Consider the following 27,851-nt stretch of genomic DNA (forward strand, 5'->3'; position numbering starts at 1 on the left):
GCTGTATGGAAAGAAGGTCTCAAGAATTAACTGTCACCCAAACCCCATAGAAGCCATTGGTCTTTGAATTAGGACCATAGTACCACAAGGAAGCTCTTGTACCGAAGATATTATTGTAACAGAATTGATTTGCAAGTGATGTGGTGTTACTCTTAGCAAATGACAGCTCAGTTTTACTAAGGTAGATCCTTTATTTTTGTTTTATTTTATGGATTTGTATGTGCCGGTTGTTATGACATCTAGGTGTAATGATGTACATCAAAAGCAAGTGACAAATTAAGACACCAATCTTAAAAATACTTATGGATGTGCTTGAATTTCTGCACATGAATTGGACTGTTCATACCTGGAAGTCTGAGCCCATATGTGTCTGCAGAATTGGAGCCTAAATTAGACTCCTCTCAGTATAAGTTGTACCTCCAAAATCCAGGACTCGGGTCAAGCAACATCCAGGAGCCTAAGGGCAGGAGGGCCAGCCAGGTGGGACATCAGAGTCAGCAGCACGGCTGGGGGGCAGTTCAGGACTGTAGCCGGAGCCCTCCAGCAGCCCCCAGGAGCATGGGGCCAGGGATGGAGCCCCACAGCTTTCCCCAGCTTTGCAGGGCAAGGCTGGGGTCTGCAGCCCCGTTACTTCCCGAGCTGTGCATAACCAGGGCCAGAGCCCTGTGGCTTTCCCCTACTGTCCAGGGCTATGGCTGGGGCTGAGCGTGGCCAGGGTCGGAGCCCCACTTTCACGGCTGCTCCCAGCTGCACAGAAATGAAGCCCTGGGGCTGGAGCTGGAGCCGGAGCCAGTGCCACCCAGGGAGCCAGCAGTAGCTCAGTAAGCAGCCCAGCCAGGTTGCAGGGGGAAGCAGCGTTGCTCACTGGGGCAGCCTACCAGTAAGTATGTTAAGGGTTAGTCGACTATCCGATAAGCATTTGCCTATCGGATAGTCTGTTAACTAGTCGGTTTCCCGCCTCCCCCCCTTGCTGTGTCTATCAGATAGAGGCAGAAAGGGGGGAGAAAAGGTACTTCAGAGCAGCAGTGCTGCACAGCTGAGCCAGGGATCAGCTATGCAGTGCTGCTGTTTTAAAACGCCGAAGCGCCATGGAGTCCAGGGTCAGCTGGGGACTTCCCAGCTAACCCCAGATTCCGAGCAGCATTTCTCCAGAACCCGGGATCAGCTGGGGAGTTCCGTGGCCCAGGTTCCGTGGCGCTGCCCCTTTGAAATGCTGCCTCCATGTTTCAAAAGGGGCAGCCACAGCACAGCTGAGCTGGAGATGAGTGGCGCTGCCCCTTTGAAATGCCGCTTCCGTGTTTTAAAGGGGCAGCTACCATGGAACCCGGGGTCAGTTGGGGACTTCCCAGCTGATCCTGGGCTCCCTGCAGCATTTCAGCGGAACCCGGGATCAGCTGGGGACTCCCCCAGCTGACCCCGGGTTCCATGGCTTTTAAATGCACAAGAGCTCCATCTGGGCACTCCTGTATATTTCAAAGCAGCACTCGCCTGCAGCCTGGTATCAGCAGGACTGAGTTCCGCATTCCTTCTTTGAAATGTACAAGAACCCCAAACAGGGGTTCTTGTACATTTCAAAGGAGGAATGTGGAAGTGCCTATCGACTAGTCGAGTAGTCGATAGAAAGTCCATCCACTACTCGACTAGTCAGTTAACCTCAATTTAACATCCTTGCCTACCAGCAGCGGATGACAGGGTTGGGGGCCAGTGGCAGGAGATCTCCCCTTGTCCGGCAAATTCTCTTGTTCAGAACAGGTCAGGTCCTGATGATGCTGTACCAGAGAAGTCCAACCTGTAGATGGCACAGACTTGAATCACCCCAACACACAAATGAAACAGCTTACCTGTGGTTACAAATAATTAAACATTTTTACTGTGTGTTTGACCAGCACCTAACTCAATGGGATTCTGGTGAAACAAATAATAAATAGCAATAATTAGGGATATAAAATCCCAGTTAACTGATTAAATGGTTAAATGCTCAAATGAGGGTAGGAGGGACCTGGAGGCGAGGCTGCTCCAGTCAGGCAAGACCCCCACACTGCACCATAGATGGGCAGGATGCTTCTCCAGCCCAGCTGGTTAACTGGTAACCGGTAAGCATTACCCAGTTAACCACTGACATCACTAGCATTAATAATGGTAGAACAAATTAATGTGCCTTGCTGGTTGCTCTGAATGTCAATAAACTGTTGACGATGGCACACCACCAGAGGGAGCAGGTTGCACCCCTGAGAGAACCTCTGCTGTAAACAGCCCGTCTTCAGAATTACAAAAAGCATTGTCAGTGAAAGTGACTCTGCTGATCATACCTGTTGGGAGGGATTCTAGTTCTGTCACCCTGACTCAGGAGAGAAGTCCCTGACTTCTGTGGTAATATTCACACATTGCCTTTATGCTAAGCAATATAAATAAAATTAATCTCTTATTTTTTAAAGGCATTGGCATTACAGAAGTCCCTGCCTATGAATTATTATACAGTATTCCATCATGTCAGAGAACTCTTACCCAGGGACTGTATTCTGGTAAGCGAAGGAGCTAATACTATGGACATTGGACGCTCGATGCTTCCAAACTATCTTCCTCGTCACAGGTATTTTCTTTGAAACCATGATGTGCATGTTTGTTTCCACACAGCTGGGATATAGGTTACTGACACTATGTCCTTTAAATAAAAAAATTGTTTAAATAAAATAAATGTAGTGTCTTTGGGGTGATTTGTTGTATAGGCATCTTATCTTTATCCCTTTTGGTCATACTCTGTCATTGATTTTTATTCAGAATACACATTGATTTGTGTGAGACTACTGCACATAGTACAGTGGTAATAAATGCCCATATTTCAAACAAGTGAAAGTTATTTGGCAGAGATCTCAGGTCTCTCTGGGGGAACAGGAGTATATTATCGAGTCCCATAGTTGGTGTGTGAATGTGTGCCTAAAATGTTAGAACTTATTTTAAAAAATTATGATAAATAAGCTAGGTCCTAACCTGCCAGGAGATTCACACACACAAAGTTGATGTTATGCAGAACTATCTTAAAATCAATAAGAGCTAGAGAATCTTTGTAGAGTAGGCTATATAGTGTGCCTCTGCAAAGGAATTCAGGTGCCTAAATGTAGACCTACAAATTCTGAAGTTCTGATTTTGTTACTGTATTAAAGCCAACTATATCAGAATGACTGTAAATTAGAGCTAGTCTGTATTCATTGGTTTGCATGAAGGAAAACTGGACAGTCTTTGTTGAGGTGAAACTTCAAATCTGATTGTGAAGTCTAGAACCTCCTTTTGAAAACATCTGTCATAAATGAACCTAACTACATACTTGGGATAAAATGAAGTTAACATAAAATTAACTGGGAGAAAATATTTATTTTTAAAAGGCTGATATGGTGACACACTTTTTTCTTTCTACATAGCATTGTGCACATAAGAAAGCAAATTTGAAACGCTAGTCCTATAATCATGACTTTTTATGTATTTCTCAGTTGCTAAATGTGCCTGGTTGAAATGGTCTTATTTAATTACAGCTTGCAATTTGATTTCGAAAGTTGAACCTGAAGACTAGAGTTTGAATAGCATTATTTGCCTGAAACTTCAGGTTTCTAGATGCATCTCCATGGAATTAAATGTTGAAAAGATTTCATGTAGCCTATTAATTTGAACTTTGGGATAAGGATGATAAGGAGCTGTTATTTGGTTATTCATGTAGTCGATACAATTTGTTTGATTAGTTGATAAGGGGAGCCACTCTGTCAGGGGTGGCTCCCAGAGCTGGCGCAAGCCAGAACTAAGTAGTACCGTCTCACGCCAGCTCCGGACCACTGCAGCTCTGCATTTTTAATATATTAAAAGCTGCCAGCTTTTTTTAAATTGGCTTCTCCCAGGACCAGCTCCTGCCTCTTCCCCCTTGCTGCCTCTTATACAGAGGCAGCAAGTGGGTGGGAGTGAGTAAGTGATTACTCGACTACTCGCTTACATCCCTACTTTGAGATGCAAGACCTCACAGAACAATTATTTTACTGCCACTTGAAACATCCCATCACACATTAATTAGATGTCTTGAAATACCACCACAATGAAGACTGAAGACAATCAGGAATATAGAACATTGTACTTGGTAGTATATAAGCATCTCTTATTCCACTTAACTAATTTTTTTAAAGTTCTATTATATGTGTCTTCATTAGAGTATTATGAAATCTTTTTCAAGTTTGTATAGACAAGTGATGTGTCATACAGTAATAAATGTGTCAAATGCATTTTTTTAGATAATAGTTTTATAAATTGTTGGGTTATACTGTATCTAAATTACCACAAGGGAAAAACTGTCATGGACCAGTTGAGAACTGTTTACCAGGCTGTACATAAAAAAATAATTCAGTGAAGAAAAAGTCAATAATTCTACTTTCTATCTGCAGAATCGATGCTGGTACATTTGGAACAATGGGAGTTGGGCTAGGTTTCGCTATAGCATCTGCATTGGTGGCTAAAGATCGCACACCCGAGCAACGAGTGATCTGTATCGAAGGAGACAGTGCTTTTGGATTTTCTGGCATGGAAGTGGAAACTATTTGCAGGTAAAAAAAATCTTTTGACCAAGTGAACCATCTTAACTTATTGTCCCTATCATATTGACAGACTGTCCAAATCAGAGAAACTGACTATAAGCAAAATGCTGTTAAATGCACAAGAAAACAAAATGAAAAAAAAATGTGTCATAGTAATATTAGGTGCTAATTGTTGTATAAAATGGGGGAATTGTCCACAGTATTTCTGTAAACGATTTGTCTGTCTGGATCTGTGTCTATCCCTTTGGTGTTGCTTTCTCTTGTGGAAAGAAGGGAGAGAACTTATTTTCTCTCTGCAACATGGGAGATCACTGTAGTTGCTTGAGACATAATAGCTACCAGGATTGTCTGGGCTGGATCAAAACATTTGAATGGAAGCCTCAATGACTAAACATTAAGTCTTTAGAGCAAGTTATTTACCAGCACCACCACCTCACTACAGGGAAGCAGGGCAAAAGCTCTAGCTGGAGAACAAAGGAAGAGGGGTATACAGACTGCAGGCCAAGCAATGGTAGAGCTGAGAGAACTCTGTATTAAGCCTTCCATTCTCATACTAATTCAAAGACGGGGATGAAGGAGAAGGGGCAAAGGAGGCAATTGCTCCAGGGCTGAGTGATTAAAGGGACTCAGAGCTCCCAGCCACTGCTACTGTAGCAATGGCGGTTGCTGGAGCCCCGGGCCCTTTGAATTTCCGCTGGAGCATCACCCTGTCACTCTGCAATCTGGTCAGTGCTAAGGGCTGACTACCCTCACTCCTGCCCCTTTTGCCCTCAGCCCCTCCCTTTTCGGGCTTCGGAGCTGGACCCCACATACCTTGTCTTGAGTCCTGGGATGGATGACAGCCTTGCTGCCCAAAGATTTTCAGATTCTGAATTCCAGGTGACTCAGAAAAGTTCCCTTGTTATCAAAAGGCTGCATGGTGTCGCTGCAGATACTTGAAAAGCATTGCATCCGGAATGGGAATCAGGGGACTAAGTCTTTCACAGAAATATGGCGCATTTGGACTCGCCACTGAGTGCCATGGAAAGAGACAGGGATTGTTAGAGCCTGAAGGGCCAGTTTGTGAGTCCTGCTGCTGTAAATCCTTGAGGTCCCTGATTAAGACCAGTGTGTAGACTAGACCCTGTGAATCCATGACACTTGTAACAATAGCAGATATTATTGCCTGGATAACAGTATAAGAACTTTCATACAAATGGGATTCTTTTTGGTAGAGTGCCCCTTTATTGCTTCACAGAAAGATGCAGTTCTTTAGAATTTTTCCCAAGATCATCTTGTTTATAAATGATTGCAGGTATAATTTGCCAGTTATAATTATTGTAGTAAACAACAATGGGATATACCATGGTTTGGATGCAAATACCTGGAAGGAGATGTTAAAGTCAGGCGAACCGGCTGCATGGTGAGTGCCTCTAACCTATGTGCTTTTAATTAACTGAGAAGCAACCAAGAGGGTCTTTTTATTCATGGCTAGTATTTTCTGTTCTAAACTAAAAGCTGAAGTGAAGTAAGCTTTGGTCTCAGATCAGTAACTAAATGGCAACAAGTCTACCTTCACAAAATATCCATGCCCAGTTATGCACAATGAAGTGCATAAGAAATGAATTACATGTCCCACCAGCACAGGAGAAACTTAACTGGCCAGAATAATGACCATTTAGTCATTTAAAGGTATTAACATTAGCATAATTCTAGTTGGTCATTTTTGCCATTTTAATTCTGCTATGAACCTCTTTGTTTCATCACAGTGCACCCCCTATTTGTCTCCTGCCAAATTCCCACTATGAGCAGATTATGACTGCATTTGGGGGTAAAGGATACTTTGTAAAAACACCAGAGGAAATACAAAATGCCCTGAAAGAAAGCCTGGCAGAGAAGCAAATGCCTTCCCTTATCAATGTAATGATCGACCCACAGTCGGACAGAAGGCAGCAGGTGGGTGTTTTTATTTCTCTCTAGCTCTGATGAACAGATCCCCTGTATCCTCCTGGGACATGGGGAAAGGGTGCAGTGAGGCATATGGAGACTCAAGAGTCCACCTCTGCTCAGCTTTTTATAGTATTAGCGCACCTTAGACTTCACTGTCTTCCTTCCTTACATTTTTCTAATAGTCCTTTATTTATTATTAATATTTTATGAGTGTTATCATAGTGTTAAAAATCATTCCTCTGTGCTCCTACCAGAAAAATTGACAATAAAAGTGTATTTTCATAAACAGTCTTATACAATTCCACAAGGGCAGGAATGCATGTCAGTAAATACATGTTGTATTCTACTCCACCTTCTTCATGTCTATTTCATTTCTTTTTTCTTCCAGGATTTTCACTGGTTGACTCGTTCTAACATGTAACAAAAGATGCAGAGAGTGACGCTCTAGCCAGTACATCTGCTTCAACCAAAGTAATCCTTTTTTCCAGGAGTGAAACTGCTAAAGCTATATTTTATAATTATGTGTATAAGTTCATAAAATCCTAGTTTTGTTTCACATTTTTTAAAAAGTCACTTATACACTACTGTATTAGTAGTAATCATAATATGCACAAGAGACATCAGTGTCCACTCAAAGAAAATCTTTCTTTCATGGCTAAGAACTAAATCATATAGAAACACATTAATGATGGGTAGGTGAAAGGAAAAAGGGAATGTACGTTGTTTACAAATAGAAAAACTCTACAATCATAGTAATCTGTCTGTGTCTTTCTTTTCTTGTTTCTGTTCTTCCCTTGAACAACATGCTACTTACTAGAGAGCTTGTTTTATAGAGCCCACATTTGAGTCTTTTACTCAGGGTCAAATCCTCTGCTAGAGGTTCTGAATATTTTACTTTCAACTGAGCTTCATTGGGGTTGATACTCCTCAGCACCTTCAACTCCAGTGCACATAGCCTACAACAAATATTTAAGCATCTGCCTTTGCAGCAAGGGAAATCCCAGTTAACCAAACCTGGTTTAGCCTTGCTCTTGTCATGTGACCTGGTGCCTTGGGTAAAAAACCACAATGTTTGCAGCTAGTTTTACTACATAAAGTGACTGAACTGCTCATTCTCTTGAGCCCAAAAAAGCTTGCTTGGCACCCATAGGGTTTAATGAGGTCTGTGATTATCTCTGAATCCAAACGTCCCAACCAGCTACCAGCCCCTTTCAATATTACACTATCTAGAATCAAGTATTTTCCTACATATTTATTTATAATGGAATATTATTATTAGCAAGTTCTAGCTATTCTAAAGCAGACCGTTGCTGTTTCTTTTGATGGCATGGCTCAAGCCAGATGGACAGGGTTGAGAGAGATCCTGAGTAAAGCAGACCATTTCAGCTATTTATGGCACATACTAATATAGATGAAAATGCTTTCAGTGTCTGTTCTTTCCAGGAATCTAGTAGGCTGACTGAAATAGTGCAGAAAAAAATAAGGAGAATTAATTTAGAAGGCAATCTGCTTGCTTGAGGCTATAACTGAAGAAGTTTTCCTCTCCAATCATGGTCTTGCCTGCAAAATGGGAGGAATACAGAGAAATGGGCTCTTTAAAAAGCCACAGAAAGCCAGTAGTTTGATCCATTTTTTTAGTGCTTTCTATATGTGCAGATCCCACTGTTTAAAAACAGCAAAACAAACATATAATAGCCCAAATCAAATTCTCCGCAGTCAAAATGCATGACATGAAGTTTAAATTTGAAGGGATGAATTACAGACAGAATGTAGCTCACCCATTTTGGGGGCCTAAAAAGTGTGTTGAGTAGCCCACACGGTATTTTGTAACAAGGGCCATGAAAAGGTCAAGAGATGTTTCTGATGTGTTCATCTGTGTTTACAGGAGCTTTGCCTGTGGTTACAAGTGTCATTTATGCAGCCATAGGATGAGAAAAATGGAAAACACAGTCAAGCATTTCTAACATGCTAATGAGGCATAAAAACATATATTTTGAAGCAATTGCTTTGCATCCATGTTTTGTGTCAGGCATTCTTCCAAATAAGAGCACACACTGATTGCAGAAAAGCCTCTCTCTGAAGGATATGGCACATCTTAAATTAAAACCAACAGTTGGGCATTTCTGATATGACAGACTTGTCATCAGTGCCCTTGACAGTGTCATTAAGGTAATGTGCACATTTTGTCAGGATTTTATAGGCCATGATTCTGAGACTCTGATTGCCAGCTCCTCCACTGCTACTGAACACCTCCAGTTTTATAAATTGAGATTAGCTACTCTTTGCTACTGAACTAAGGTTGTGTAAAAAATTCTTATGCTCAAAAGGGCCTGATTCATCAGGTGTTTAAGAACCTTCTACTCAGCCTGAGTTATGTAGTATGCAAGGATGTTTAGCAGCTCGCAGGGTGAAGAATAACCATGTTTTAAAAAATAAATATTTTGGGTAGTTACAAGATATTTAAAATACCACAAGTAATCGATAATATATCAATAGCAATTTTACCACAGATCTCAGTGCACTCAAGATCTGTCCCCTTTATATATGGTTTATTTGATCTCACTTGTTACTCAGTACAGTGGCTACATGACATATAAACTCCCAAAACACATATGACAGCTCAATTTAGGTGTTTTAAACTTTTTCTTCACTATATAGTCTGGAAAGAGCTTCACTGTTATTCCTCTCCCTTCTCCCCCATAATAAATTAGTTCTAAGATAAAGTCCTTTTGTGTCAAGTTGCTGTTTAGAGGGATGCTTGAAAGCCACATTACTGAATCCTCAAAAATAAGTGTTAATAATGGAAATGCTGACACAGCCTTTATTATAGCTCCATACTTCTGCAAAGGGAGCTTGGAAAATGCATTTGTCTGGTTTGATTAAGTTCAGCTGCTATCCTCTATTTAGAAGACAACAACGTTGGCATACCGGACTGATTAGACAATGTTAAGTGCCTGGCCACAATAGCAGCAGACTGCTGCTGGGATTCTTAATTCCCAAAACAAAATAAAATATTTGGTACCTGTCAATCTACCATATCCTGCATTCTGTAAAGTCAGTGGAAAATTTGCCAGACTTCAGCTGGATTAATGTGAAGCTTTAAAGACCAAGTGTAGGATGCAGAAGAAAAAACAGTGGAAAATTCACTCTGCCAGCACAACCCAACACAAGCTTCGCTGTTCACTGTAGTTTAACTCTTGTAACTCAATGATTTTATTTACTATAACACCTGTAAAGTTCACAACCCATTGCAACACACTTTCCACTCCCCCATGGTCTATTCCTCCAATCTAGGAGCTAGGGAGGAACATTTGGCTCAAACACATGTCCCCTGTTCCAGGATCAATCCTGCTCTTGGATAGGCACAGGTCCCCCCCACATATTACGTATGATTTTCAACTCTGGATAGCTCTTGTGTAATCTAAAAGTAGGGGGAACCTTTGGAAAGATAGTTGAGAGGAGCGGAGTAAAATGGAAATGATAATAATTTTAAAAAGATAGCAATAATACAGATTTTAGGCCCTGAGTCAGCACACTTAAATATCTGCTTCACTTTATATGAATGCTTAAGTCCTTTGCTGACGCTTGCTTAAGTCCTTTGCTGAATTAATGCTGTTCTGGCCACTCTTCCAATGCACTGCATATGCTGGGGGATGCAGAAAAGGGTATCTTCCAGCAGCACTATGGTATCCTCTGCTAGGCAGATTCACTGCCTTTCTGTACACAGTAAAAAGGCCATTGAGCAATGGGAGAATCAGGCCTAGTGCAGCTGCATTTCCAGCATCCATAATAGCCTTTAGTGCAGACAGCCGTGAAGCTAGAATAAATATGAAAGCAATGTCATTAATACTTTTCCGACAGGAATGTGCACGTAGCAGGGTTTTGTGCTTTGAGGTATTTAATTGGTTGCACTTCTTGGCAGAGGTAAATGATAAATCATTTAAATTAGCAGCCGCCTCAGCCAGTTCCTGGCAGATACTCTCTGGCCTGAGACCTACAGCAGCATTGCAGTGATATTAGGATAGCTGGTAAGTTTTGCACTGGGCAGCAGTGCAGAACCAATTTAGAGTGAGCAAGCAGATCTAAATGAAAAGCAGATGAAAACATGACCAGAGAAACTGTCCCTGTCCTCTGACAGTACACTGCCCAGGATGGCTGCAAATATCAACAAGACCCTGCTCGTAGCTGAGATGTACTTATGTTCCCCTTCCTCTGATAACAATGCTTTATTGTTTCTGTGTGGTAGCACCTAGGACCTCAGCTGAGCCAGGGATCACACTGCGCTAAACCTGTACATGATAATGCACTTGGAGTGGGAAAGAGGCACAGTAGCTGGTTGATGAGACAAACAGGAGTGGGAAAGGAGAACAACAATAATAGGACATTTCACTGTTTGACCTATGACTATAATATTATTTTTGTTCATTTCAGCACCTGGTATTTGTAAGTCAGGCTTAACATGAGTAACAGGACATCGGTGAGACCTCATTTCTTGGGAGATATGATGAGGGGGGTAAATGGATCAGCAGGCTGGAAACAGGCTATCTAAGATATGAGGAACCACCCAGGGAACCATTTACAATGGAAAAGATACCAATGGAAAAGATAAGCCTACAACAAAAGATGAGGTAGAGAGTAAGTCAGGCATGGTCAATGTAAGAAAGTAAGAAAGCCAATCCCACAATGTATAATGCAGTGTATAGTAAATGCAATGCAATGGGTAAACATGTATTAAAAACAAGTTGCCGTGTAACGTTAGATGTGTGGTATCTCCTCTACCACCCCTTGTTTTTAATCTGTTCAACTCAGCACAACTTTACTATATGCCAATAAAGGAACTTGAGTGATGAAATTAGAGTCAGACTGAATTCTTGAGGAACCAAGTGGAAGAAGCAGGAGCCTCAAAATAGTGATGCCATGACTCAGCTGCCACTCATCTGGAACAGGTAAAATAACTTCAGTGAAGAGCCCTAGAGCAAATCAAGATTCCACCTGTCTAGAGTAGATTAACTACACACCTCTGGTCTGAGGGTTGTAGCCTAAGAATAAGGGAAATGGCATTGAAAAGTCTTAAGGGATTAAATATAAGGAAGTTAGTACCACATTGGAGAAGTGGGTTAAATCTAAGGGTAGACCTTATGGACTCCCAGAGAAATATTAGGGAAAGACTTGGACTGAGTGAAAAAGGAAACCCAACAAGTGGTATTAAATCAAAAAAGAAAGAAAATAAAAGAATACTTGGCACAGCACAGCAGGGGTCTGTTGAATGCCATAAATAAATACATGATCGACAGAGCGCAGCAAGTCTGTTGAATGTGACTGAACTTCTCAAAAAATAGGACTGGTTGGCTGCCACAGAAAAAATAGTGTCTAGGTCTTTTTTCTTTTTTTTATCTTATGGCCGAGAAAGCCCATATCAAGGCAGCAGTTTAACAAGGATTATTTCTGGAGGCAAAAATTTTTATACAAAATACTCCACCTTCAGGGAAGTATGCAAAAAGCATAGAGAGCAAATCAAAGTTGTAGAGGGGAAAACAAGCTAAATAGAAAATATTTCAGAAAGAACAGAGCACAATGTCTGTTGCCTATCAGCATAAATCCAAAGTAGAAGCAGCTGTCATTCAAGGACTGTATTTAGTGAGTACATCTTTGCAGGCAAAGTGTTCTAAGTTAAGAAATAAGGATAGAAACCTTAGAAGATGATCTTAGAACCACCAAGAAAAATCTGAGATTATTGCGGTGTAGGAGTTATAGTCCCAGAATTTAGTAGCTTGTGACATGTTAAAAACTGCCTGTTTAAACAATAAAAAATGAAGTGAATATTTAGGAATAGGTATGTGCACTTCAAATAAACTTTTGCACAAATCAGTACAGCAGAGCTCTGAAGGGACTAGACAGTCCTTGGCAGTGGAAGTAAAAAAAAAAAAAGAAGAAGAAGAAACTATAAAAAGGACATTAAAGTGTTTTTTAAAAGAATGCTTGGTTTAATAATCAAACTCAGTTACGGCAGTATAACTTGCCTGTTAAAATTCTTAATAATCAAACAAACTATGCAAAATGAAGGTGAGTTGGTGACATCTAATGTCACTATGCTTGTTTCCTCGAGATGCCTTAACAGCCCTTCTGAAGGAAATACTGGTATGCTCTTCCTAGCACATGTGTCTGTAAATCACCAAGGCTATGTCTACACTGCACTCTAAACTCGAAATAAGATACGCAGTTAGCACTGCGCAAATTGTGTACTTATTTCAAAAGTCTATTTCAAGTCTATTTCGAAATTTGGTGCTGTCTACACAGCATCAAATTCCGAAATAAAGTGCTATTTCTAGCCATCCCTTACTCCTCGTACAACAAGGTTTACAGGGATGGTGAAGTAGCGCACCCGCTATATTTCAGAATAGTGGACGCGTTCAAAATAACTTTGATGTGTAGACATACCCTAATTTTGCTGACTGCTGCAAGTTCAGCAACAATCTAATTTAAATGGTTGCATTACGAACAATTTAGTTAAAATCCCTAACCAAAAAAACAGGCATTTGTATATGGCTTACCTGCTTCCTAAGCACAAAAAATAGTAATAAATGATAGAGATAAATAAATCAAACTGTAGCTAAAATTACCTATCTAAAAAGTTAAGTATAAGAATAAGCTTACTGAAGTCTGAAATAACTAAAATACAAAAACGAAAAGGAAAAATAGCTGTAAAGCAAAACATTGCTAAAATACAAAAGTTATAAAAGTCCAGGCCAAAAAAATTGCCTGTAAAAACCTTTTTCAAAGCTTAAATTTAAAAAATAAAAATTGATAAAGTCGGCAGCTTAAATATGTCATTTGCTCATTATTTGCAATTTACCAAAGAAAAGTTTCAAAAGTATAAAACCATTTAAAAATAAGCTCAAAGGCTCAGCTGGCATCGTCTAAGCCAGGATATTTACAATTTTTATTTGATCCAATAACCTGTTTACAACTTAGCAAGGGACTGCAAAATTAAAAAAAAAAACTATTTAAAAATGTAAAAAGTATGTGTAAAATAATTTTTTTAAAAATCCACTAAAAATTCATCCATGGTTGCAGAACTGACACTGATGCTTCTTGGTCAGTAGCCAATGTCTCCTGGAAGTCTTAACTTTGTTAGATAGCCCTTTGAATAGCTCAATGCTTTTACAGCATTTAACATTTTTTTATAAATGTTAAATATAAATTAATAAATAACAATAGGGAATAAACAGGCAGCTAGTACCAGGATGGTGGGAGAAGACCCTGAATTCCCTTTTAGAAATAAAGCAATAGCTGAAAAAGCTGGAAAAAAATACCCACAACGTGTATGCATAGGCTTAGGTAAAAGAGTTCCAGGACTGAGCCCTGGAGATGGGTTGAAACTGAAGCCTAGATCCAAACTTCCTCAAAGGTCAGGGAAATCTGGATGTGGGAGAACCATATTTGGGCCTATGTGTCCTCAGATAACCTCTAGGATGCTTGACAATAAAATACCTTTCTTCTGTCAATTTTTTAATGATTTATTTTAGGAAAGTTGAGAGCTGAAAAAGTTTAGGCAAGAGTACTCTGCCATCAGGATGTGTTCTCCCAGTAAGTATTCTGAAGATATAATAGCTCTGTCTCGTGTTTAACTGGCAGACTCTGTTGTCAGTTGATGAATGGTGTGGATACAGATGTGGAATAAGCCAGAACTTTCTTGTCCGTCTAGTTGGATTTAGCTCATTATTAAGGCGTCTGTTTTTTCTACTGTGGCTCCAGAGCATTTGGTTCCAAACATAACAGGGGAGTGTTTGAGACCATTCTTTGCTTTTTGCTTTTGTTGCCTAGTTTACTTCAGGAACTGATTTTGATGGGTTGTACCTGGAGGTAGTACCTTTCCACAAAAATGTTGGCTATATCATATGGCATTCATGTTGGTAAATGGACCTGATTTGTGCGCACATACACACACACACACACACACAAATCAGGTACTTGTTATTAAAAATGGCTAGCATTAAATTAATACTATGTGAATATTTTGCGAAGAAAACAATTATAAATTACCTTTTCCAGTTCTCCTCTAATTGGATAAATATAATTTTTCTGTACTGCTTACTTTGCAGACTAAAAGGCATATTAAATTATTGTTTTAATACTCTGTGTCTTGTTCTCATTTTACCCCGTCACACTATTGAAGATCCTTCATTCCTATGAACTGAAAAGACTTTATTGACTTTGTTCTTTACTTAAACTTGTGATTGTACAGAGCTTTGAGATTACTGATGGTTTTGTTTAGTTGCCTTCATCCTTCTTTGGTCTGTAGATAAAGGAGTTGCCTGCTGAAAGTACATGGGACTGGGAAGAAGCCTTTTCTTTAATTGAATTGTCATTCATTCATGCACAGAAAGGACTGGTTCATAAATTCAGTGGAAGGACTGATCAATAGGGCTCCACCATCTCCTCCCTTCAAGAGTTCAGCTCTGAGCTGAAAAGGGCAATAGACAACTGTTGGAACAGGTCAGGTACCGGCTAGGTTGTGTTTTAGCTGCAGAGATTAGCTGGAGTGTTGACTTTTACTTAGTTAATATAATATCAAATAAAGGCTCAGTTTATTCCCTGAAATAAAAATGCTGATATACCCTGCCATAGTGGATCAGAAGACTGAAGCTTGCACTGGTGTTAAGGATCATGGTTGTGGAACAGTTTATTTGGACTATATCCTTCAAATCTAGTAGTCCCACTTGGGGAACCTCACGTAATTAAGGGTCTGCAAGATGGGGGATTCTGTTGTGTTTTCCTAAAGCTAATGAAATTAAAGATTAGAAAATCTGTGTACTTTCTAGCATATACATAGCAGTTCTGCTGTTGGAACAGTCTTTTCAGGCAAGATGTAAATATGGATCATATAAAATACACATCCAGTTCAGTCTTGCCTCTAGCATCAGTGCATGGAAAAAACTGACTTGTAAAAAAAGTTATGGGATCACTGTGGGGGCTGGGTCTATGAATCACTTTTAATAGGCATTTTAGCCATACCAGTAAACAGCAGATGCAATAAGATAAAGGGGAAAGATCTCTATTTAGGCTTCATTGTCCTTTGGGTGATAGATAGGGGCTTAACTATATAAATCCCCCAAACCTTGCCAAAGCACTGTACTAAAGGGCTGATCCAAAATCTCATTAAGCACGATTGGAAGCTTTCCACTGACTTCTGCAGGGTTGGGATCAAGTCCAAACAGAGTGGCTGAGGGAGTGAACAATTTGACTGAGGAGCCTCACTGCCTGGAGACTTTCTCTAGCCTCTACGATACATTCTGTCCTAGTGCTGGGTTTTTGTTACTCACTCAACTAATTTCACCATTTCATTTTCATAGGGTCTGATTCTTCTCCCCCTGTACATCAGGGAAGTTTTGCCATGAATTTCAGTAGGATTGGGCCATTAATGAAAATAAAGCGAAATTCCAGCATTTGTGCCTTGAGAAGACCTGGCTGGTTGACTTCATCTGGGAGCTCTTAGGCATGCTGAGAGTCATAGGTTACCTTTGAGTTTCCAATCACTACTTGCCATGTAGTGATGAAAAGTCCCCTTTGTGTTTAAAAGAAAACATCCTGTACTTATGAGGGTGGATGTGTTTTCCGTTGCAGTTTTTGCTGTCTTTTGCACCAGATTTTGCTTACAAATAATTTACCTAGGCGATTGCTCACAAAAATATCTTGAAGTGAGAGGTCCTTGTGTAACAAATTTTAAGCAGAATTCCCCATTAAAAAAAATAGGGAGAAAAATGATGGATGACATTGAAAGGGTTAACTGCAGGTAGCACTGAGGCCCAGTTTATACTTAAAAATTATACAACTTCGCTACAGTTGCTCAGGACTATGAAAAATTCCACACTCTGAGTGCTGTAGTTATGTCAACCTAACTCCCAGGGTAGATATAGCTAGGTCAACAGAAAAAAATTCCCCTTGACTTAATTACTACCTCTCGGAGAGATGGATTAACTTCATAGATGGAAAACCCCCTTCCGTCAATGTAGGAAGAATCTACACTGTGGCCTTACAGGGGCACAGCTGTAGTGTACACATGACCTCACTTGCTGGATTTCTTCTCAGCTATGCTGTCTTCAGTGAAGTAGTAGCCTATGTTGGTACCCAGTGTGCACCCTGTTCCAGCCTCCATAGTAGTGGATCAGATGGCATGATATGTCTGATTACTAAAAATATTTGCAAGATTGTTTTTTCAACTTATATTATTTTTATTGTCATTTATTGTTTTACTTTATTTACACATTTCCTCTGCAGTGAGATAAACTCTCACACTGCCTCTTTGTTTGGTCATTTTTTACCATCTACCTAATTTGGGCCATGATCCTCCAAAGGGACCTGCCACTGCAAACCCATATACCTGTCAGGAGTCCTATTAGAAGGATTCTTCTGCAGAATTAGAGTCCTAAATGATAAACTCCTTAGGCATGTCTACACTGCAAAGTGCAGGTATGACTGTAGCATACCCGTATTAGCTTTAATGTATGGGTCACAGAAGCAGCATAAACGTGGTGGCAGGGGATTCAGCACTGGCTAGCAACCACAGTACATAATCAGGGAACTGGGCTTATAACCAGGATCTTAGCCCATGCTAAATATTGTGCTGCCACTTCTGCTTTGCCATCGTTACCCGTGTTAGCTTGTGTTGCGATCACACCTTCCCTTTGCAGGGTTGACATATTCCACCTGGTGCAAGGGGCCAAGAAAGTTAATGATAATTAATGAATACATATCCCTGACAGCCAAAGGTGAAATGGCTCTGTCTAAAATTGGTGAAATGCAAACGTGAACAAACTGCAAAATGGTAATAAGTAAATGAGATTTAAACAAATATAATTTTAATCCTGTAAAGTGTTACAATAGGGCAGGGGTGGCCAACCCACGGCTCGTGAGCCGCATGCAGCTCTTCCCCCGTTGCGAAGCCTCCCCTGCAGCTTTCGAAGCCGCCCCTGCACCCCTAGAAATGGTCCCCAGCCCTCAGCCCCCTGTGTTCACCAGAGCAGGGGAGCCATCTGGTTCAGTGATTCAAAATGGCATCGCCAAGATGGTGGCGGCCAGTGGGAGCCTGATGTGGCCAAAAAGCCTTGTCTTTTAAAGGGGCAGCATCCTTTTTTCTCTCTCTCTCTTTTTCTCAACAACTCTGGAGGGCTGGTGGGGAGTTCTTCCTTTTTTTTTTTTCTTTTTGCTCAACAAAAATTGCTCCAAAAAAAATTATTGTGCGGCTCTTGGTTTTTTCCCTGCCGCTGTTTCGGCTCTCTTTGTTTAATGGGTTGGCCACCCCTGCAGTAGGGGGAAACAATTTTTAAAAATATTGTCTTGAGAGTCTCTAAGAGGAGACATAACTGTGACTTAATAATCACAAACAGAGAAGTCCTGCGCAATTGTTTCTTCTGATGGCCGTTTTGATTTCCAAAATATCATTTAGAAAAGTTCCACCGATTGTATTTGAACTATACTGAAAATAAAAAACGAAGCTATAAACTAGCTCTTCGCATGTCAGTGATGTTTTTCACATGTTTTCCATAAGAACTGGCACCGAAGGTGACAGGTCATTGTCTTCAGTGTTGTCTGCAGTGTGATAAGTGCCAAAATCCAAGTCTGGAAGGAATCCAAAGTGTTTCTGTGTTTGCCCGGGGACCAAAGAGAAACCATCTGAAGTTTGCACAGAAGTGAAATATCTCTTATGGGGGGAGCTAATGTTGTTTTTCATCAACAACGATAACTCTTCTATAGAAAACACTGAATGGTTCTTGGTAAAGGTGAAAGCTTCACAAGTCAAGCAGTCTGAGGACACCCCTTCCTCCTCTCCCCCCCCCACTAGTTAGCTTGACTGTATGAATGACTTTGCACAGCTCTGTTAACAGGAGTAGGTATGAGACCTTTTAAAAAGTAAGTTCCTATGTGGATAGTAAAGATGAGTGTCAGTTTTCATAAGAGTGAGGACTTGTTTCTATTTCCTTGGCCACATAATTTCCCTTCTTATTCTGGTGTGCAGTATTTTTGTCAGCCATATCCCCCTGCCTAGTTTGTGTGTAATTTCAGTGGCACTCTACAGCTACTCCTGCTGTTGTTTCATCCACATGTTGCATCTTGTCAGTTACCAACTTTGTTAGCTTTTTGGAGACCGGGCTTGTCTTTTGTCACTATATAGTTGTACAGTGCCTAGCACCATCAGTGATATGGTCACTTTCATTACATCCTTATTGATAAGAATACTGCTGAATAGTTTGGGGTGTGCTTTGGGATCTCTCTGGCTAGAATGCGCTATGGAAGGGAATGCTAAGCAGCCTGAGTTATGTAGAGCTATTATGTCATTATGTACATATCTCTGATTTTCAATCATGCAAAGAGGATCAGTCTGGGAGTTTCTCTATCTTGATGTCTGTGTCTGGTTATCAGTAACAAGGGATGCTGTTTATGGTTCAATTTACAATTTCTCCCTTTCCTCCTCCTTGTTGTTGTCACCCAAAATGCCTTTTGGTTTCTGCTAACAAAAACAAAATCTCTAACGCCATGATTTTAATAGCTAATATCCATGGTGGGGGCATCTGAGCCACTGCTTGAGTTAAATATAACCCTGTCTAGTGTAAGGAGAAGATTTAATGGGAAATGATTGGCATTCTTTCTTCCTAAAGGCACAGGGAGACAGAAGGAGAGCAGGAGAGAGAGAGACACACAAACACACACTCTCACACACACAAAGGGGGAAGAGAGAGCAAGCGAGACAGACACAGGCAGAGAAGACAGTGGAGAGAGAGAGAGATCCTGAGAGCAGACCTGCGTCTCTAAATTGGGATTTTACAGAGTGCAGCCAGCATGGTCGTCCTCAGCTTAATAGCTTTGGGATTTTATCTTCAGCTTTTCTTCTGCTTTGTTCTATCTCACACTTCATTCGTGGACAGCGTCTTCCCCATTTCATCAGGTAAATGATGATGTTGCATTAAGTCTCTTTTTGTTACTTTTATTGGCTGGATCTTTCCTCTGCAGCCCAACTTTCACATGTTCTAGCAATTGAGGGGACAGGAGGAACAATCCTTGATTGCACATTTAGCAACTCCCAGAATAGGTGGCTGGCGATTTTTCACGGCAAATCTGTTTTGCCAGACCCGATTGTTTTTTTTTAATTGTTGTTATTGATGATTTCAGTCATCCTCCCCTCCCCCCTTTTCATAATAATAGTGTCTCTGCTGATGTAAATCAATGTGGTTCTGTTCACTTCTATGGTGCTACACCAATTTACACCAGGGGAGGATCCAGCCCAATGAGAATATTAGTTGCGTGTCTGCATGTTTCTTTCTATTTTGGATGAGCTTAGGTAGATTAGTGTGAGGGAAAGAAAATGAGTCCTGATGTATAGCTGCTTCTATAAATATATCCTTGACCTCGTCCAATGCTGCTGGACTCCAACTGGATGTTAACAGAATAAACATCATCTGGCTCTGGCTATGATACTAACAAATACTCAGATGACTTTCATAGCAAACAAGAGCCCACTGCATGGAAAAACCCTGACAGGCAAAAGGCAAAACAGATTAATTGTCAATTGAGCCAGGGCACTGGAAATCCCATTTAATAGGTTTTGCAGTTATAATCAGCTAGGCTTTCCTTTGCCCAAGAGAAGGTGAAAGAAAAAGTTGAAGAGAACTATGATTATGTCTCTTCTTTGTATTGCTTCTATCTTTATATAGCACAAGTCTATTTTCTTTCCTCTTTTCCACTATTATGAATGTGTAAAAAGAGATGCGCCCCCAAGCTTAGATTCTGTCAGCCCTAAAGCTTGGATTCTGCCAGCCCTAAATTTGGGTCTGTTTAAAACTACATCCCAGTTTTGCAGCTTGAGCTCAACTGGACCCAGAGAGTCCATTTCTGTTCATAATACAATGTAAGTTACCCAAAAGGGGCATATAAAATCTGTAGATTAAACCACTCTTGAAGATGCACTGTCTTCTATTGATTTTAAATCTCATTGGTGAAATCAAAGAAGAGATAAATTATAGTTAAAGCATTTTAAGAGGGAACAGAGACCAAGAAGCAAGTGCATAACAACAGACTTCTTAACCATACAATATTAACTGTCTGGATGGTTTCCTTTGGTTTTTTTTATTCTTTAAACATCTGTTGTTAGGTTCCATGACCATAAAAATGAGAAACTAATTGCATTTGCTTGAGGCAGGTGCTGTATAGGCTTTCTTCTCACAGTTCTGTCAATATCCGTACGCGTAAATCTTGATCTGTTTGGATATTCCACATGGAAATCTCTCCTTAGCAGGGATTGCCAGTCAGAGAGGGGAGGTGGTGAAATTTTAACAAATGTCCCTTCCAAGGACCATTGATTTTTTTCACTTGAAATTCTTTTCTTTTCTTTTCTTTTCTTTTCTTTTCTTTTCTTTTCTTTTCTTTTCTTTTCTTTTCTTTTCTGCCAGTTTTACACGCAAAAGTATCCGTTCAGCCCATGGTACCCATTTAGCTCCTATGATTTGAACTCTTCATTCATAAAACCATCATATCAGTCATGTATTAATATTTTGCTGGCAACAAATATAGTGCAGGGAACCCTTTGGGAAAGTCCTGTAACACTTAATAAATACATAAATTAAATCAATTAATAAAACCAATAGGGGTCTATAAACAGATAACTAGCTTCTATAGGAGGGTACTCTTAAAAGCTGTGACATTTAAGAAGAGAATTCATATCTGTTGTGTAGTTTTTGTAAATCATCCTCTAGATGTCTGTAGGGAGACAAATTTCCATTACATTCTATGGGATATTTCATAAATGTATAGAAACATTATTATTTCTATTCAATTGTGTATGATTTGTTCATAAGAGAAATGTTAATGTTGAGCTACTTTTTATATCATAAAGCCTCCTGTTTCTATCTTGTGCATGCCAAATCATATTGGACCCTTACATGGTGTATATATATTATTAGCCCTGATAAATTATTTTTTATTTACCTAAGTGTTTTAAAACTCTTGCAAGATACAAAAGTCTAATCAAAAGAATGAGTAGGTCAGGTCATAGTCTTGGCGTTTCTCATTAAATGATTATCATTAATCTATCACACTTTTTTTTCTACTGGAAAGGTAACTTAACACTGCTAGTTAACAAACAACCAAAAAAACCCCACAAATATGGGGGTTGCTTTCTTTGCTGGAAAAGCCTTAGGGTCAGTACACCTCATTGCATTTTCCTCACATTGCTCCATTGGTGGAGGAGGGTGGATTTGTGCCAGCAATGGGAATACTGAAACTGTTGAGTTTTTAAATCTGCAACAGCGTGAATACTGAGATGGAAAATCAGTATTCACAAGAAGATTCAGAGTCAAAAGAGCTGTTCACCTGTTTCATATAGACATTGCCACACATACAGAACTGAGCCGTGCACAAGGAGCCTGTGGCTATGGGAATAGATGGGGACAGCATATAGCATTTGATATTGCCAGAAAGATATTGCTGGCCCTAACTTCATGTCTTAAGAGGAGCATGGTTGGCTCCCTATAGCCCTGAAACTGGCTTGCTGTCAACAGTGAGCACTGGCTGTTCACGGGTAGAGACAGGCTCTTCTCCGAGGAGTTCAGAGAAGCAAAATATTTTCCATGGTGCACCCCCTCTGGCTTGCCTAAGAGGAATCCTGGCCAACAGGATTCCCAAAGCACAGGCTATATCAGGCAGTGTCTCTTCCCCATTCCTGCACCAACCAGCCTGTGGTCTTCTAGTAAAAGTCTGAGAAAAGGCTCTGATCTTTGAAAGAGATAATAGGCACCCAATGATGTTAGCATGTTCTCCAGCATCAAATAGTGTTAAATGAAGTTCAGGGTTTAGCATACAGACCCTCAGCCTGCTTAGTGCCATGGCAAACACATCACCAAACATCCTTTCAACCTTTTTATTTAAAGATACAGGAAAGAAGGAGAAACAGTTAACACATTTGAAATGTAAAGTATTAAATAAACCTTTCATTTTAACCACAGTCCGTGTTTCATTTTCCGTTGGCTGGAGGGCATTTTTGAAGGGAAAAATCCCTTGTTTGACAGTGTCTTCAATGGTATTCAAGCTGATAGTAACTGTTCATTTGGGGAAAACAGAAGTTAGTTGAGGGAGGCTGGAACTGTTGTTGTAGTCAAAGTCCAATCCCATTTCATCCCAGATGGCGTTTGGAATTCAGCTGGGGCTGGTAGAGGTGGAAATGTTACCTGTCTCTCTCTCTCTCTGGCCAGGGGTGGTCTGGACATTTCTTGGAATCAGGCCTGGGGTTGCAGGTGGGGGTGAACATGACCATCCTGGAGGTGAAGTTCATTCCAGTAGCCAGTTTTTTTCCTCAAGGGCCCATAAAGGGAGTTGTTGGTAGAATAGCCCATCCCCTTGTCATTTTGTCCACCAGTTCGACCTAGTTTGCAACACACTGATTTTGATTCACTGATTTCTGCTTCCACAGAAGTAATCCACGGAAGTCCTCTGTTAGAAGTAATTCTACTCCTGCATGTAGGTTTACCAGGAAAATAGATATTCTAACTTTACAAGTTACCTTTTTCAAGTGGGGTGCTAAGTTAAGCCGTGATCTTGCAATGAGCAAGATGGGCATATACCCTGGAAGTCAAAATTACCCAGTGCAAGAGGCAGGGGCCCACCCTTTCAAAGCTCAGTACAAGACTGGGGGCCTTAATGAAGAAAACTGTGTTCCTATTCCCTAACATAGGATCTGATTGTGAACCCCTTACATTGGTGAGCAGCTGTTTACATGTGTTGGTGATGGCTTGCTCAGGGGTCCAGCAACAGGAAAAATTTCTTAATGGGGAATGAAATAGCAGGAAGAGATGGCTCTGGCTATATCTTGCATGTGAAACAGTATTCTTCTAAGGGAAAAGCAAAGTTCTGTGTTTGACGGTAGAAATCTCGCAACGGAGGAGAAAGAGGGAATCAAACATTTCACAATTTGAATTCCCAAATATTGCAATGGTCTTGAACTTACTTGCCCATTGCATTCAGTCATTATAAGCCTGCATCTACAGTGACCAGACAGCAAGTATGAAAAATCAGACAGTGTGGAGGGAGGGGGGGGGGGTAATAGGCCCCTATACAAGAAAAATCCCTGAATATTGGGACTGTCCCAAGCTAATTATCTGCATCTGGCAAAAATAAGTGACTTCTAGTTTAAAGAACAGGTTTCAACACTAGCCTTGCAAAGTATAAACCTAAGCATTTAATAGTGAGACCATTCTTCAGTGATGAGTCTTTCCTACAGTTGTAAAAATACATCTGGCTATTTTCCAGATATGTTTGAAAACTGGTGGTCTTTTATTTATGTCCTCACATATCTTTCCATGACAACAGGTCACAAATAAAGAGGTTATCAGGTCACGAGGTGGTAACTAGGAAGCAGAGATAAACAACATAGGAAAAAACATTCTTGCTGATGCAAAATATTTTGGGAAGGAATGATAACTTGGATCAATCTTTTAAAAAGAAAGATGAAGATTGGAAAGGAAAACCCTCTCCCCTTTCCACCCTGTTCCCAATGGATTCCTTCCAACCCAGTGCACTGCAGTTCCTAGAAGTACTGACAATGTCATGTCAGCACAAGCCAGTCTGTTTTCCTGGTGCTGAAACATCATTTCTAGAGGAAATGCTTCAGGGAATAATATTACAGCATGCTCCAGCATGAGACCATAGTTCCATGTGTCAGTGTAGCAACATGGCAATAAAACCATAGAGGGAGGAGGGCAGGTAATTAAATCTTACTGGAGACAGCAGGACTATTTAATATCACAAGGGTTTTGTAGCCTCACCTTCTTTTGGCTGAACTATTTTATCATTTTTTCCAAAGTTGTATTTTGTGTGGGTCTGTTCTGCACTGTTCCAATCACCATGGCATATGAGTGACTCTGCTGTACAATAGAGGAATTAAGTAAATCTATTGATGAATTCCAAGAACACATTTCTCACTCATTTTCAGTAGGGTTAAGTGTTGCAAACGTTTTTCCTGGTTCAAATTAGTTAAAGCTCCGTTTTATTATTATTATTGTTTGTTTATTATTCATATTACCAGAGCAAGTAGGAGCCCCAGTCATGGACAAGAACCCCATTGATGTAGGCACTATACTGACAAAACACAAAAAGACTGTTCCTGCACTAAGGAGTTTACATGCCAAATCCTCTGCTTGAAGGTTCCTGAGGATTGTATAGTAAAAAGAGAAACCATGCAGAATACTGGGAATCACAAAGAGGGGGGGGAAAAGAGGAGGAGCAAAATATTTGGATGGTCAATCTGGCCAAAACCTCTCTTTAGGCCCAACACAAATTTGTAATATTTAATTTTTTTCAGTTGGTTACTAAGGCTACATCTTCATGGTAGCGCTATTTTGGGATACCAGAGGTATCCCAAAATAGCTATTCCGCATCTTTTGAGTATGCCTGCTATTTTGAAATATAACAAGCTCGCTATTCCAACGTCCCTGTAAATCTCATTCCACGAGGAGTAAGGGATGTTTCGGAATAGCGATTTATTTTGAAATAAGTGCTGTGTAGACAGCGCCAAATTTCAAAATAAGGTATTTCAAAATTGACTCGAAATAAGCTGCACAATTTGCTTAGCTCCAATTGTGTAGCTTATTTTGAGCTACGGGTGCAGTATAACTGCCCCCTATGAATGTTGATACACAGTCCTATAAAAATGAACATGGTAGATTACACTGATTTAAAGAAATACAAAAAGATTGTAAGAGAGAGAGAGTGAGAGCGCATTTGGGTGGCATACTAGCCAGAAAGAGGGTTGGAGCTATGAGCAAAGGAACTGCCTCCTGCTGTTTGATTGTACAGGGAAACAGGACTCTTAAGAACTGAGCAGGACTGCATCAAAGAAATAGCTGACTCTATTTCAATTTCTTCCTCCAACTGGATATATCCTTCAAAAATATTGGCTAACCTTTCAGGTCAAAAGGGATAACAACAGTCTGTCCTCTTCCCTCTTACTTTTGCTTTGTTCTTTAGACTACAGAGGGTTTTTTTCCTGCCCATAAAAATCAGTTTGTCAAAGACTAGTGAATACAAAAGGGAAAATATTTAAAGAAGTACATCTATGGTAGAAGAAAGATAAGGCATAAACTCATTTCCCATTGTGTTTCATAACTGCACACTATATGCGCTGATGACCAAAGATATTTTATTTAAATTAAGAATTTTCCCTCCTACCATCTCTTCTGTTCCTGGATGAATCAGTAATGAATAATTTTGAAGTTCCACAGTAATCACACCGATATCCACTGATGCCACAATAACAATTTGTGAATCACCAATAAAGAAATATAACTTCACTGCCCAGTGGAATAGATGATTAAGCTGGTAGGTGAAGGAGAAAGCTCCTGTTCACCTCATGAAAACAAAAGCCATGGGATCTAATCGCCAAGAGAGCTGCATTTATATAAATGTTCCCTTGCTATTGGTTTTAAAAGGCCACCTCCTTTGTAGAAAGGGAATGTCTCTCTTTGGTTTTTGGAGGGTTTTTTTAACAGGAACTCTGTTGTTTAATGTTATTCAGCCTGAAGGGAGGGCATCTCATAACCTTTAATGCATTTAACTTCATAACGTCTTTGTGAGGTAAAGAAGTATTCTTATCCCCAGTTTAAAGATGGTGAGCTGGGGGCCCAGACAGGGAAGGTGACTTGCCAGTGGTCATACAGGAAAACTGTAACAAAGAGGGAATAGAACCTAGGTCTCTAGGCCACAACCTCAATGACAAGGCACTCTTTCCTCAGACTATTAAAGACAGATGGAATATTAATATTAAGGTATATGAAGTGTGCATAGAACTATTATATAAAAAGGCCATTGTGGGTTCCCATCCCCTGTATGCCCTTTACCAATGAAACATTGTTCCCAATGGTGCATATTTCTTATGCTACTACTATACTGAACTTTTCTCAGTTATTCACTTTTTTTTACCATGCAAATTGGGACCAACTGTTGAGGAAATAAGTTTTGTCCTTTCCCTCAAACTCAGCTTCATCAGAGCACTGGAGGACCCAGTATCTGTCTACCCATCATGGCAAGAAAGTTGTTTAGATGACCTAAATAAGGTTTTTTTTCCATTTCTAACTTCCACAATTCTCTGAATAACATTTTCCTGTAGTTCAGACTTAATTTCCATGCACTTTGCACTCAGGCATGGATGTGAAATAATGTTGGCTTCATCCCAAGTATTTTTAGCTATATCACATTCAGATCCCTTCCTTTCTGTCTCTGGATACATATAATAACATTACTGTGAAGCTATACCCCATATTCTTCATGGCAATATTATAATATGATTATGACCTAATCATAATGTATTTTATGCAAGATAGTTCATGTGAGGTGTCACTGAAAAGGTTATGTTTTACTGAACCTAATTATCCTATTTGTATGCATGTATCATTTTTGTATCTGAAATTAGGAATATTGACTGTGTATCTGTATTTTATGTAGTTATTCCTCGGCAATGGCCAGTAACCAAAAGCCTCTCAGTCTAAATGGCTGGCTGGGAGGGGCTCATTCAAGTTTAATTGATTCATATTTGATTTGATGCACCATGAAGACATCTAGCTACATCTGATAGGCTTTCCTGTAAATGTTATAACTGTGCAGGTAATGACCTCCGATATGGCTAAGTGCAGCAGGCATGGGCACGTGACTTCCCTGTGTGACTCTGCAGAAACCTGTGACCAGGTCTTCTGGTACTGGACTCCACCTTGGAATACCAGGGTCTTTCCACTGGCTAACGTGGGAGCCAAACTTGGAGCCAAAGGTTTCCTGCCATATGCAAAGCTAGGGCAAGGAAGTTACATCATTGTGGTTCTTCACTGACTCCCTACCCAAAGAAGACTCTTGGAAACACCTAACAAACAGCAGGCAGCCAGGTGAGGCAGGTGGGTGAAAAGGACCAGCTGGGGGCATGCTGTAGGGGAGGCATGCATGCTCTCAGCTAGGCTCCTGGTGTGTCTGCACCTGTCCTGCCCCTCTCTCGCTGGACACCAGGCAGGGCATGTGCAGACCCTGGCATGCACTGAGGCAGTAGCCTCTGGAAAGAAGCCAGGGGAAGGGAGCAGCAGGCCAGTGGGGTGTCTCATGCCACTGCTGCTTGTTTGCCTGCATCAGTGCCCCCACGCAGGCAGCCCACAGCTCCCTTGTAGCAAACAGGAGCAGCAAGACAGGCATCCATCCACCAGCCAGGTAAGGTAACCCAGCTCCAGCCCCCCCATCCCGACACCCACCCCACTATACACACACACACACACACACACAGCAGGCCACCCTGCTGCTAGCCTACCTCTACTCTTCCATCCCCCTGCCCTTACT

At 40.6% G+C, this 27,851-nt stretch overlaps 2 protein-coding genes across 4 annotated transcripts in view; both read left to right on the forward strand.

Annotated features, from left to right (window-relative positions):
- HACL1 (2-hydroxyacyl-CoA lyase 1) overlaps positions 1-7,249 on the forward strand; it is a 36,997-nt gene extending 29,748 nt beyond the window's left edge. For both annotated transcript variants that reach the window (XM_006133233.4, XM_075922128.2), the window contains 5 exons: positions 2,436-2,590; positions 4,419-4,577; positions 5,863-5,970; positions 6,317-6,503; positions 6,886-7,249. In XM_006133233.4, the coding sequence (XP_006133295.3) occupies positions 2,436-2,590; positions 4,419-4,577; positions 5,863-5,970; positions 6,317-6,503; positions 6,886-6,918 (642 nt within the window). In that variant the 3' untranslated portion in view covers positions 6,919-7,249. The remainder of the gene's footprint in view (positions 1-2,435; positions 2,591-4,418; positions 4,578-5,862; positions 5,971-6,316; positions 6,504-6,885) is intronic.
- Positions 7,250-18,864: 11,615 nt separating this feature from the next.
- The window catches only part of COLQ (collagen like tail subunit of asymmetric acetylcholinesterase), a 62,133-nt gene continuing 53,146 nt past the window's right edge, over positions 18,865-27,851 (forward strand). The window contains exon 1 of one of the 2 annotated variants that reach the window (XR_016348946.1): positions 18,865-19,440. Coding sequence is in view for 1 of the 2 variants with exons in the window: in XM_006133230.5 (XP_006133292.2) it covers positions 19,335-19,440 (106 nt within the window). In the remaining variant the exon portion in view is untranslated. The remainder of the gene's footprint in view (positions 19,441-27,851) is intronic. The other variant, XM_006133230.5, reaches the window with a different exon arrangement.

The sequence above is a fragment of the Pelodiscus sinensis genome, chromosome 2 (assembly GCF_052426305.1).
Source record: "Pelodiscus sinensis isolate ZL-2025 chromosome 2, ASM5242630v1, whole genome shotgun sequence".
NCBI classification, from domain to species: domain Eukaryota; kingdom Metazoa; phylum Chordata; order Testudines; family Trionychidae; genus Pelodiscus; species Pelodiscus sinensis.